Raw genomic sequence first — 12,589 nt, 5'->3', positions numbered from 1 at the left:
ACCTTTGTACTGAAAGTCCAACTACAACGAGCCAAGCACAGCAGGCCGGGACGGACTTCCCAGGGAGAGGGAGGCGGACTTTAAGCAGGGCAGTGGCCCGGTTAAAACATGACCCAGCAGAAACGGGAAGGATGGACCAGAGGGGGCCGGACTGGAGAGAGGGCTGTTTTTGTTTCTAGGCCAGAAACAACAAAGGCTTGAATTAAGTAGCAGCAGCAGGGACGGAGAAAATGACAGAAAATATTACCAACAGGGGTGGGAAAGATAATCCAGAGGTGATATTTAGGTAAAAGCACACAAAGAAAAGCACATGACCAGTTCACATATTTACAACAAGGTCACCTGTAATTGTTTTACATCAGAAGAATAAGTTAACTTGACTCTCCTTTAGAACTAGGCCCTGGCACAAAAGACAAAGACACCCATCTGCATAAACGAACTCACATTTTCTGCCAGCATTACCCTCCCTCAAGGGTCTCCCAAAATGCTAGTGCCCCAAAGAATCGCAATGCCAGTACTGGCAGGGTCAAAGCTCCAGGTTTTTCTTCTTATCACTGGGTCTGGGACAGCTGAGAGCTGTATCAACTCAAGACTTCTCGGGTTGCAGCCCTGTTGGTGCCTAGGGATTTCAGGGTGGATCTAATGCCTTTTTATAATGGGTAGGAAGGGCCCCAACTATCTGTGTGGGTCATACATTTATTATTATGTCACTGGGTTTTTGAAAACCAAATCACTCACAGTGCTAGCATTTTATAAACTGTAAAACACACTGAAAAGGAATTTTTACTCATCTTGTAGGTAGACTCATTTGCATTCAACAGAGAATTCTGTTTCTGGACAAAAGTTATCATGTACACAGGTCCTACCACATGTACCACTGCTGCCTGAACTGCCAAAGAGAGCACATCTGCCTCAGCCCCTAAATTAAGGTGAACTAGTGGAATTTTATTTGCTTGTGATCTTTTCTTCTTATGTTCTAAAGCAATTTTCCCAACAGAGGGTCTCTAGATGGCAAGAATCATCAGAGGTAATTCATTTGCAGCTGGCCCTTTACTGAGTGTGTGTATGTGTATGTTGCTAAGCCTGTCTAACTTTTCAGGTTCTCTGGTCAATGAGACGCACTCACTCACTTATTCAGTCTTTCAGACTCCAGCCAAAGGCCCCCAGAAATGTTAGCTGTGGAAAAAAGTAGGCAACAATAGAAAGAAGGGTGTGGAGGCGCCCCCGCAAAATGACTCTAAAGACAACTCTGCCCATAGCCTCTGCAGTGACTTGTTTGCTTATCTATAAAATGGGTGGGTATAAAAATTTCAAGTATTTTTGGTACAAGAATTCAAGTAAACAAATCAAGAGTTTAACAACAGTAAAACAGCTTTCCCTTTGTCCCCACGGCTGTTCAGACCCTAGTTCTCATCATTTTGCTGATGAGGAAGTTCTTTCTGGATTGACTATGCCCCATCTTAGTTTTCCCATCTGTATAAAAGTTTACCCATGTGAAAAATGAATTACATTACATTTTGGGATTTGATGTTTATGAGCAAGTTCCCCCCATTTAAACTCTCAGTACATTTGCAGATCTCTCAGTTTAGTACTTAGAACAAACATTCTGTTCAGAAAACAACGCCCCAACTATGTATCCCAGTGCCATGCATCGAGGGGACAGACACACATCTTCCTTTACTACCTTTAGTATCATTCTCTGAAAGGAATTTCTCTGGCCTGTTATTCACATGCAAATCAAACTGTAAGGCACGAGCACTTAAAATTCTACGTTCTGCATTTACATGGATCACCTGTGGCTGAGGTAGCTACTGAGGACCCCAACACAGTTTGCCGGCCTTGAATGGTTTGGTAAACCGTTGTTAAAAACACTCAACACACTCACTGAATGATAGAAAATGCTTCTTAAAAATTTACCCTTTTCCTCCCTGAACTTAAGTGATGCTGGTAGCTTGGGGTCAGCGCACAATCTCCTTTGCCTGTTGCTCTCACGCTACAGACCACTTATTGTCAAAATTCACAGCAAGGTGCATCTGTAGTTAGAATGCCCTTCCTTCAGGCTCTCGCAGGCTCAGCACCTAGGCAATGAGCTGCCTTCCCCCAGTAAGTACCATTCTCTACTCCTTGGCTGTAAGGTATTACTGAAATATCCCAACAGGTCTCTAATCAATAAAGTATAGCTTCAGAAAGATTCAAGGCAACTTCTCAAGATGTAACCCACCACTCAGGAAAGCAGCTCTGCACAAGATACCTGGCTCAACAGCTCTAGGATTTGATGACTTTCTCCAACTAGCCTCCTTTATATTCTTTTCCGTTTTAGGGATGGTGTTCATGGACTCCTTGCCCTTTCAGCTCTTTTCTTACCTGCCCAGGAAGCTGATGTGTGTGCTGCCTCGCAGAACACTCTCTAGTCTGTACAAACTCAATGGATGCTTACTTAAGGCGCGCCTTGGTCTCATGACTTTTCTTATCCACTTGACCTTGATCGGCACCACCAATTCTTCCTTCCAGCCAACAGTAAATAACAACAGCAGGAAGTTTTACTCCAGAAAGCATTAATAAGATATTTTAATGAAGGGTCGGGGGGCGGGGGGAACCAAACAAACCTTAGTCTTATGTTTCTATTCAAAGACACTCAAAACTATTTTTTTCCCTGCCCATCCCTTCTAACTGCAATGTTATTTCTGACCATGTAATAAAGGCTGGTTTAAAGTTTTTGCTTTTGTTTTTTAAAAAGTTTAAACCTTCTAAAAAAAAGATTAAACAACCAGGCTAGCAAAAAGTACTCAATACATACTTTCCTTATATCAAACAAGCTAATATTTCAGTACAATGTAACTATACAGAATATATACGATACACATATATTCACAAAGCAAACACTATAGGCTCAGAACATATTTGAAAAAACATGATATTCACAGTGATTACAATAACTCTAAAAATGATTGTAACATTGAAACGGCACTTAGTATACAAAAAAGTCACAAAAATATATATATGTATGTAGTCACCAAGAACTATGGTTCCTGTAAAGTACTAATAGCCAGATACTAGTATATAAAAGGTGAAGTTCCGACACTGTATACATTTTTAGGAAATAAAACAAAATCCAAAACCATTTTTGTTACTGTTGAAAGTCAAACATGCCAAATAACTTAGCTATGGCCACTGTAACCAAGTACAGCCAAACTTGAAGGAGATGACAACTGGATACAAAGCTGGTGAACTTGGGCCTGTCCCAGGTAAGAAAGTTGTACTGGTTCTAGGAGAGGGTTGAAGACGGGACAACACCCTTCCACATAATTTAATTCACATTTCTTCCCCAGCATCACCTTCCCTCCCCCCGAGGGTTTCACAAAATGCCAGTGCCCAAAAAGAATCATAATGCTATAACTAGCAAGATAAAAGTTTCTCCCAAACTTCCTTGATGTTGGGCTATAGGCGAATTTCAAAGCATGCATTCATTAGCTAAACAGGACCGCCAGTCACCCATCTGGAAGACTGTGGTACGTACACACCTTCCTCCTAGGCTGGTGGTACTAGAAAGTACTCCAGTTTTTGAATGGAGCCGGATTTATAGGTTAGCTCTGTAAAATATTGAGCTACTGTAGCAGCAAATACAAAATTACAGAAACTAAAACAATTTTATTTAAAAATTCATTTCTGTTACACCAAAACAATTTTTTTCCCTTCACATCTGTTTCCTTTAATCAGACATCAATTTCTTCTATCACTGAATTATGGTCTATTGTCTCAAATCGACTTGTTCATTATGCTGCTGTGGAAAAAGACAAGTTCAAATCCTGGAAAGTTTACATTTACTCTTAAAAATGGGAATACAGGAAATTTAAAGTAAAAAAAAAAAGTCTGTTCTAAAAGTATCTCTCACAAATATATATATTTAAATATTAAAATAGGCTACCTAGGATTTTTATAAAATGGCTTTTGAAAAGATAGCAGAGGCACAAAGAAGCCATATGCTACCTTCCAATTGGACATAAGGTGCCGCAAGGGTGCCCTACAAAGAGGCAGGCAATCTCTATCTGATGCAACAGGAGGCACCAGCAACAACAGAAAAATCAAATATATTATTGGGACCTGGACTGAAATCAAATTTTACTCTACGAGAGACTGTTGTCTTTTTAAAAAATATCTTGAAATATAAGCATTAGAAGCCATCACTTTGTATAAGGAAGAAAATGAATAAAGTTTATGATCTTACTCCTGATCACCTGATGGCATTCATTTCAGGTACCTGAAAGAGGAACAGCAGTGTAACTTTCAGTAATTTAATGGACCGCTCTCAGTATGAGAGACTTTACATAGCATTTGTCAACTTGAAAACTGATAACTGAAATAAAAGAAAGCTCTCAGAGAAAACACAATTATAACCTAATCATAGAAAAGGTTCTTTCTAGAAAAAGCAGGTGTTACTAGGAGCTGCATGAAAGGCTTCCCATCTTTAAATGAACACAGCCTCCACTAATACCAAGGAAACAGCATGTGTTTAGAGGAGATGACGGTCCTCTTAATGTAGGGAAGACTGATCCTTCCTCAGCAGATGATGTACTTTGGTAACCTGAACATTCATTTACAGGATGATTTTTAAACCTGTTTAACTGAATAATGAAATCTGCATATGGTTAGACCGGTATTTGGGAAAACAGGGACAAGGGACAATTTAATAAAAGTCATGACACTGTAGGCCCTCAAACCATCAAGCAGCAATTTTATCAATAAATCATTACAACTGAGCCTAGGGCTTTAAGTTTACTCAGCAAAATCAGTCAGTTTAAAAGAGAAAGGCAATCATCAAAGAATCAGATTTTATAAACCAGGCACTTCAAACTGAAATTTAAAAATTTTAAGTCTTTAAAAATTTTTTTTAAAAAGTTTTATGTTTTCAACCAATGGGCTGAACCCTTAAATTCTTCGAAAACTATTATGTACATAAAAACCTTGGTATTAGTTGGAACTGGCCTGGCCCCTATGCAGAGGGAGCTATATAACCGAAGTAGCATATACACTTGAAGGCAGTCTCAATTTTTGGATACTGCCAAATTGAGATGCCAGTAACATCATCGCCTGACATCTCTGCAGAGACTATTTGTAAAGATATGGAACTATTACTTTTTATTTTATCATAAAAATATAATCACTATGATGTAGTAGAAATATCTAACTGTGTCAAGCATGAAGTTAAAAAAAAAGTACAACTATGATGTCACTAAGAGTCTTCATCCCATGATCTGACATAGGCTTAACTTCCCATTAATAAATCTCAACATATTTATAATCTAAAAATGAAACACCCATAGACTGTCTGCTCCTTAGCTGAACCTGGAAATTGGTTCAACTCTACTTCATTGTTAATGTGAACCATTATTGCTTTTGGCAAATTAGTCTTGCTGAGGACCTTCCAAATAAAAATACCCTGTGGTCACCAACATGCTGTCAAACAAAAGTGACACTGAAAGATAAAAATGGGTATAGGCAAAATACGGAATAACCTGAATTTTGACGATCTGAGCCTGAAGCCTGGAGGAGTATGCTTAGCTCTAAATACCCCTCACAGACATGGTCACTGTAACTGAGCACCTCCATTCTGTACCACTGACTGAGAAAAGAAAATCTTGTTTGTACACATGCTTCTCTCGGTAACTTTCCAAATCTAAATATATTATAAATAAATCATCTTATGTCAATAACTTACACTGAAAACCACATTTACTGCCTTTTAGCAACTTTGGGTCGCTTCCAGATGTGAGCTTTACCAGTTTTTCCCCTCCCCATTAATATTAATAACTAGAAAACTATTCTCCCTCACTTAGATGTATACTCCAGAGCTTCAGAGTTTCTAATTCTCTTCATCAATTCCTTAAATCTCAAAGCCCTTTCAGGTACAATATTATAATTTTAGGATTGTTCATTCATCAAGTAATAAGAATAATTCTCTCCATGTGGTATACTAGTACAAACTGCCAATACCTTATAAAGTAATGTATTTCTCAGGGGCTACAAAGCTAAAAGAAACTAAACCATGATCTGAGAATCTTCGAAATAAAAGCCACTAAGCTAGATAACTCGCCTCTATTTAGATTAAGTATGAGAATAAAAAATAATAAGAGATAAAATAAAAGACCGAAAAGACTTAATACAACTTGCAAAGGCTCCCAGGGAACCATTTACACATCCGGAGAGACTGGCTCAGTAGTCAGAAGGTAACAGAGTTACCAATGATAAGTATATTAGATGTGCTGGCTGGTTCATTCCACTTGGTAACATATTTTAACAAAATGGAAGTTCTTTTGTTTTTAAAACCAAAGGGCATGTGTCATAACATGGAACCAGAATGTAAGTTCTGTAAGCCAGAATGGTTGCTGAAATGTTAAAATGTAAGAATGAATGAAGCTATTTGAACATTTTAGTACACTTTTGCCTCACTGAAAGTGAGAACTTTAAAAACTGGCAATGTAACTAAACATATAACTAATTATTTAAAATGAAAATTAAGAAGGTTACTTTAAATTCAAAGTAAGAAATATCCATTTAAATACATTTGTGGGTGATAACCTCCATCTGCATCCCTTTCTCGAACTTGAAATTCAAAAAAATGAAAACAAGTATTAATGCTTTTGTTTCTGAATTAGTACAATCACTGACATGCTAGATGCTTCCACTGTTAGAATACGCCCTTAAAAATGGAAAGAATGACTGCAGGAGCTGTAATATCCAGTATCACAGCAAACATCTTTGCTCATTTCTAAAGTATGTATATCATACCTATTTGGTAGCTTTAAAATGAAAAATAAATGCTTTTCTTATATAAAATACTTGGTTTAAAAAGGCAATTTATCTTGCATCCTAAAATTTAAGCCCTTTAACAAAGTTACCCCCTTGGGCCTTCAGAAAGATAGCTATGCTAAAGTATTCTAAACTGGAATTTTTTTTATGTTTAGTTATACTGGTAATTTCTAATGGATGAGATAATATAACTGGCTTTCATCTCTTCGCAATGTTTTCCATATATTCTGGTAAAAATTATACACCCAGGCATCCTTCTCTTAAAGGAATTTTAAATAAATCTAAATAGCACTATATACAATTATCCCTCATAGCTTAGTTTCCTAAAACAGATCCATAAGCTAAGTATGCTTAAACTGTGTATCAAGAAAAATGTAGAGCCTCACTGAAATAGAAAAAAAAGGACTCTGTTTATATCACATGTTAAGTACTAGTTAGTTACCTGTATTGATACAATTTGGGGAGCAGACAACCAACAATCGGCATTTTCACTGTAGATTCAAATGTTTCATAAAACTTGGAAATCTGTATAATTTGTAATTACCAATGAAAATCTAAAGTTTCCATTTGGGAAAACATAGCCAGTGATGGTGGTAATCCTACATTCTGAGAACACAGAACACCTCAGAGCTGCCAAAGCTGTGTAGGACTCTCTTAATACAAAATTCTCAGGACAAGGGGTGTGCTAAAACACTTTCAACCAACAAATCTCCAAATGGTTCTGATATATTTCTTCTCATTAATAACCCTACTTCTTTCCTCCTTTTCTTCCTTCCTTCTTCTTCTTCTTTTTTAAAAAAATAACTCTTAGAACTGAGGGCAACAATGACTCCTGGTCATAATTTTACCGATTCTTTGTCTTCTCCATTAAGATTTTAAAATTAACTTTTGAGATTTATCTACTGGTAGGCATAACAGTTTCCAAAGAATCTATATTACATTAAAAATACAAATTCCTGACCTTTCCAGTTGAGACACAGCAGTACCGCTATTAGTATCACAGTCTGTTGAAGAAAGTAATTCAACCTATTAGTAAAGAAGCATAAATAATGGAAAGCCATCATAATCTGTATATGTTGATTTTCCTGAAGGTACTATACCTATGTGTGGGAGCAAAGAGGAAACAACAGGTTCATGAGTGAGAAAAGGAGTTGGAAACAAGTTAAAAACAGCAGAATATTCAAACAGACAGAAAGAACATTAGCCTAAAAAAAATCTTCAATGAGTTCACTTTCCCTTCCTTTACATTTGTAGGGGATAAAAGAAGTTATAGAATTAGCCAATTAAAAAAAAAATGAAACAAATCACTATAACTTAGAAAAATTTTATTATTAACAACTAGCACCCAGACAAAACTGAGATCTTGTGTTTTGAATAAGAAACTGTCTTTTCTTTTTCTAACCTAATCAGGTGTTTTCATAATTATTAAACTTTGGGTATATACATAGAAAAAAAGAGTTACTCGAAAGATCATTGTTCATGGACTCATGAATATTTAGGATCAAGGTCAGTGATGCTTTAATGGCACCAGGTAAAAACGTATATTCCAGTCTAGAGTATCATATATATTTCAACTATAAACCACGAAGTTTCTTTCTTTTCTTTTCTTTTTTTAGCAGCAAGAGGTAATAGTCATTAATTTAAGGTTTTTAGTTTTTCTTTAGTCTTAACAATTCTTTTTTTTTTCCCCAAATAGATTTGAGTCATAGATCATCATTTTATAGACTCTCCTCTACTTCTACATTATTGCTTACATTGCGTAAAAACTATCCTAACTGCTTTTAATATGACATTTGGCAATGTCTTAAACTATTTTGGAATAAGGACAATTTATCACTGTCATATGTGTATTTTGTAAACAATCGCAGCTGGGTTAAGAATATAGCCTTAACAGAGAATTCTTTATTTTGTCCAAAACAGCAGAATAAAAACATCCTCAACAATACACAAACCTATGTATAAAATATAGAACATCTCCAGTATATCTCCTTTTCATGGGATCATGCCAAGTATAGGCAAGAGAAAACTGATTTAGGCAATGACCCAATTAGCCAGGCATTAACATTCAAAGACCAGGTAAACAATAATTTTATCCAGAAAAGCAGTATGAAAGAGTTCCTATGAAGCCGAGATTCACATACTATATTCTCCATTCCTGGTCATTTCATGCACAAGTTGACTATCCTTAACCGTGGTTCTTCGCCTTCTTTCACAGAAGAAAGATTATTTGGAGGAGAGGTACTATAAAGGTACAGGGAATACCTATCCCAATACCAAATTTTCACCATGAAAAATTATAGTGAGAAAGCTTAAAAAAAAAAACAAAACAAAACACGTGGGATTTCAGAAGTATATACCCTAATAATTTTTAAGAAAGCTCACCATAAATACTTCCAAAAGCAACAGGCTTTACAAAATACTGTACAATATCCTGTGTATAGGAGTAAACATCTATTCAGGCCATTTGCCAGATTCGTTCAGTAATATGTTTCTGGTGTACGCTTTCATTTCAGGAAGGTCAATAATCATCTGATTTCTTCTTGACCTAATATCTGTTGTTAGCCTACTCCTGATAATGGAAGAGGAAACTGATACAAGTTTTAAGTCAACTGGTTCTCCTTAAGTCTCAAGGTTTCTATTATATTTCAACACCATGTTATTGTGCACTTACAGAAGCAATCTCTCAGTCATGAAAAATAAAACATCAGTTGCAGAACTTACAAAGTAAAAAGGGAAATTCTTTCCCAAACCCTTTTTTGCTTAAAAAGTTAAATTAAATTCAAATGTACAAGACCAAGCACAGGCACTTTCCAAAAATCAAAAACGAAGCCAAACCATGAAACTACTCAATAGTTACAGAAGACAGCTCTGATCTGGGGGGTCCTCTCTGGTCGCCTCGGCACAAGCACTGGTCTTTGGCTGCCCTGGCATTTCCTCCTCTTTTTCCGTCAGCCCACCAAGAGACCCCAAGGGAAAAGTGCTTTCACAATTCTGGGTCGAGGAGACCTGTGAAATTACAGGCATCTGAACAGAGGAGTTGTTTTCAAAACTGTGTTCTCCAAGATCATATTGAACAAGGGTCTCTTCTTGCTCCTGGTTTAAGTAGTCCGGTACTAGGAAATCACTAGGTAAGAGGCAAAGGATGAAACAGGGAGTTAATTTTCAAGCCAGTAATAAATAAGACACAATAAAAAGACCTGATTTGTAAAACAAGATTGGGATTTTTCATTTCTCTAATTTTTGAACGAATATTAGAACTCAGGAATTTTCAACTTCTAAACTTTCCTAAATATATGAACCAAAACCATCCATTAGAACCAAAGTATATCAACTCTCCCTACCACCAAGAGAGATAAGATTATCACCTTCAGTGTCACTCTGGACACCTAAACATCCTTACTTGTTCTATGTAGAAGAGTTTTTGTATACAAAACAGATGGAAATAGCATGTTCATTTAAACAAAGATCATTTGAATAACTTATGCGTAACCTTTCTTGGATTATACACTAATTATAAGGTATATAAACCTAGCTTTTTATTACTTCCTGGATATAAATTAGTTAAGAAACTAAATCCTCAGGCATAAATGACCTTTTATATAATCTACTACATAGAGAAATGTAAAAAACTACTTAGATGCTTGATTTAAATCTTTACTGTTAAACAAAAAAAAATTCATTACACTTTATCTCAATAACTAATATACTTAAGATTATTTTACAATTTGTCCACTATTAATAAAAAAAAATTGAAGTCTGCTCATCTGCAAAGCAATTTAAGATGTCCTATGTTATATTTTCTAAAAAGTCTTCAGGTGTTAAACAAGAGTAGAGGATAGAGGGCTCAGTACAGGGAAGACATAGAAAACAGGCATGGTTAACTGAGACACTATTTTAGTCCGGAACAAAGTTTGTTATGTCATGTATAATCTAGGTTTAGTGATATGATAACCAGACACCCAGAGTTAGAAATGATTACATTAAACAAAATGTCTGGCTTGAAGAGAAAAACAACATCTATGCAGGAATAATTTACTGAAAAATAAGATTTAAAAAATGAAGGCAGTTAAAAATTTAAGATTTGATTTTATAAGAAACTAAGGATTCCTACAGATGTACAATTCTGATAAAGTATTAAAAATAGACAACAGAGTTTTATATCTAGAGGAGACCTTAGAAATCATCTTTAAAGCTTACATTTTATCTTTCTCTACGCTTCAAGCTTCTTCATCTGTAAAGTGACGTGTTAAATCATAACACTAGTTAGTGGCAGAGCTAGAACTAGAACCTGATCCTTGGATACCCAATAAATCAGAAAGGTAGCTCTATTATAAGTTTTTTATATTAAAAGCATGGCGCTCTAAACTGAAAGAAAAAAAGGAAAACTTCATTTGATGTAAATTATCATATCCATTATAGCTGGTGTAGAAGTTTCTCTCTTACTATTTAAAGAAAAAAGAGAGAAGTGGTCAAGAATTTAATTAACATCCAAAGAGTCTGAAGTAATCCACTATCACTAAATATCATCTGACACGGTAAATTCTCCAATAAGGTCTATTTTAAAATGTACTACAGAATTACTTTAATCTTGTATTTAAAAAAACAACAACAAAAACCCACAAAAAAACCAAAACAAGCTGGTAAGTAGTCTACTTCTGTAGGAAAAGATTTCTAATGCCAACTATAAATGTATTTAAAATTGTTTATACTTAGAAGGATCAGCAAAATTTGATCAGATCAGGAGATCAGAGCATTATTGGATAGTGGGAATTTAAAAGGAATGTGACTGATTAGCTGGCAACCTGATAAAAAAACACAGCAGGCTGCCCTAAAAGCAGGAAAAGAGAGTTTAGAAAGCAGTTTTCCTGGTTCGGTTTTCGTTGTGCACCTCACCTGCTCTGGAAGTAGTTTGCTAGCTCTGACGCTTCATGGTTCAGACTCCTCAGGTGCACGATTAAATTTCCAGAGTTGGTGAACATGGCGCCACATGTTTTGCACTCGTAAATCCGAGGCTTGCGGATAATGTGCCGGGAAACCCTCATGTGGTGTTTATATTCCCCGAAGGAAGTGAAAGTGGCACTACATATCTGGCACCGGAAACAGCGTTTACCTTCATGCTTTAGGCGATGCATCTTTAGCGAGTAAGCCCTGGTGAACTTTTTCCCACATCGGTCACACTGAAATGGTTTAATTCCTATAAAATAAAGCAAAACAAAATATTATCTAAAAACAAAATAAGTGGAAATGTCATAAACCTCACAGATTTCTGAACTGTAATTCTGTAGCAAGAGATAATCTGAAAAGACAAAAATCATCAGCAAAAATGAGTTCCAAACTCAGTATCTCAGAAAAGGTACAGAACATCTAAGAAGTCACTAGGGCTTGAAAAAAGAAAGCGAGAAAGAAAGGCACCATGGGGTGGGGGTAATCGAGGCAATATATACTCCAACAGATTTTTGAACGCTTCCCAATCTTGTATTTTATAGACTTCAAAACACAATTTAACCAGAGTATTTAAGCAGAGCCTAAATCTTCACATAACATTACTTCATTTCATTAAAGTAGTGAGGTTTATATTGAGAAGATGTGAAAATGATCAGTACCTACTCTTCATTTCCTATCTCAAGAGAAAAATGAGAAGAAAAAAGGTAAATTCTAACATCTCTGAACATAATTAGTGATTGTAACAGAACTACTACTTGATTGAGTTTTGGGGTATTTAATGTAACAGTGATGGAGAAAATATGTAGAAATTAATATATGAAATATAAAGTATATTAAT

General features: G+C 35.8%; 1 protein-coding gene and 1 long non-coding RNA gene across 5 annotated transcripts in view; one reads left to right on the top strand and one right to left on the bottom strand.

Moving 5' to 3' along the window:
• The window catches only part of LOC309667637, a 35,273-nt gene that overhangs the window by 4,804 nt on the left and 17,880 nt on the right, over nucleotides 1-12,589 (top strand). The gene's annotated exons all lie outside the window — the stretch shown is intronic.
• ZBTB44 (zinc finger and BTB domain containing 44) overlaps nucleotides 2,539-12,589 on the bottom strand; it is a 66,868-nt gene continuing 56,817 nt past the window's right edge. For 2 of the 4 annotated variants that reach the window (XM_082476235.1, XM_082476236.1), the window contains exons 5-6: nucleotides 11,701-12,001; nucleotides 2,539-9,931 (exon numbers count right to left, since the gene is read on the bottom strand). In XM_082476235.1, coding sequence (XP_082332361.1) covers nucleotides 9,661-9,931; nucleotides 11,701-12,001 — 572 coding nt within the window. In that variant the 3' untranslated portion in view covers nucleotides 2,539-9,660. The remainder of the gene's footprint in view (nucleotides 9,932-11,700; nucleotides 12,002-12,589) is intronic. The other 2 variants (XM_082476234.1, XM_082476237.1) reach the window with 2 other exon arrangements.

This window comes from Balaenoptera physalus (genome assembly GCF_965194825.1).
Source record: "Balaenoptera physalus genome assembly, chromosome: 10".
NCBI classification, from domain to species: Eukaryota; Metazoa; Chordata; class Mammalia; order Artiodactyla; family Balaenopteridae; genus Balaenoptera; species Balaenoptera physalus.
This window is presented reverse-complemented; position numbering and strand designations above follow the sequence as displayed.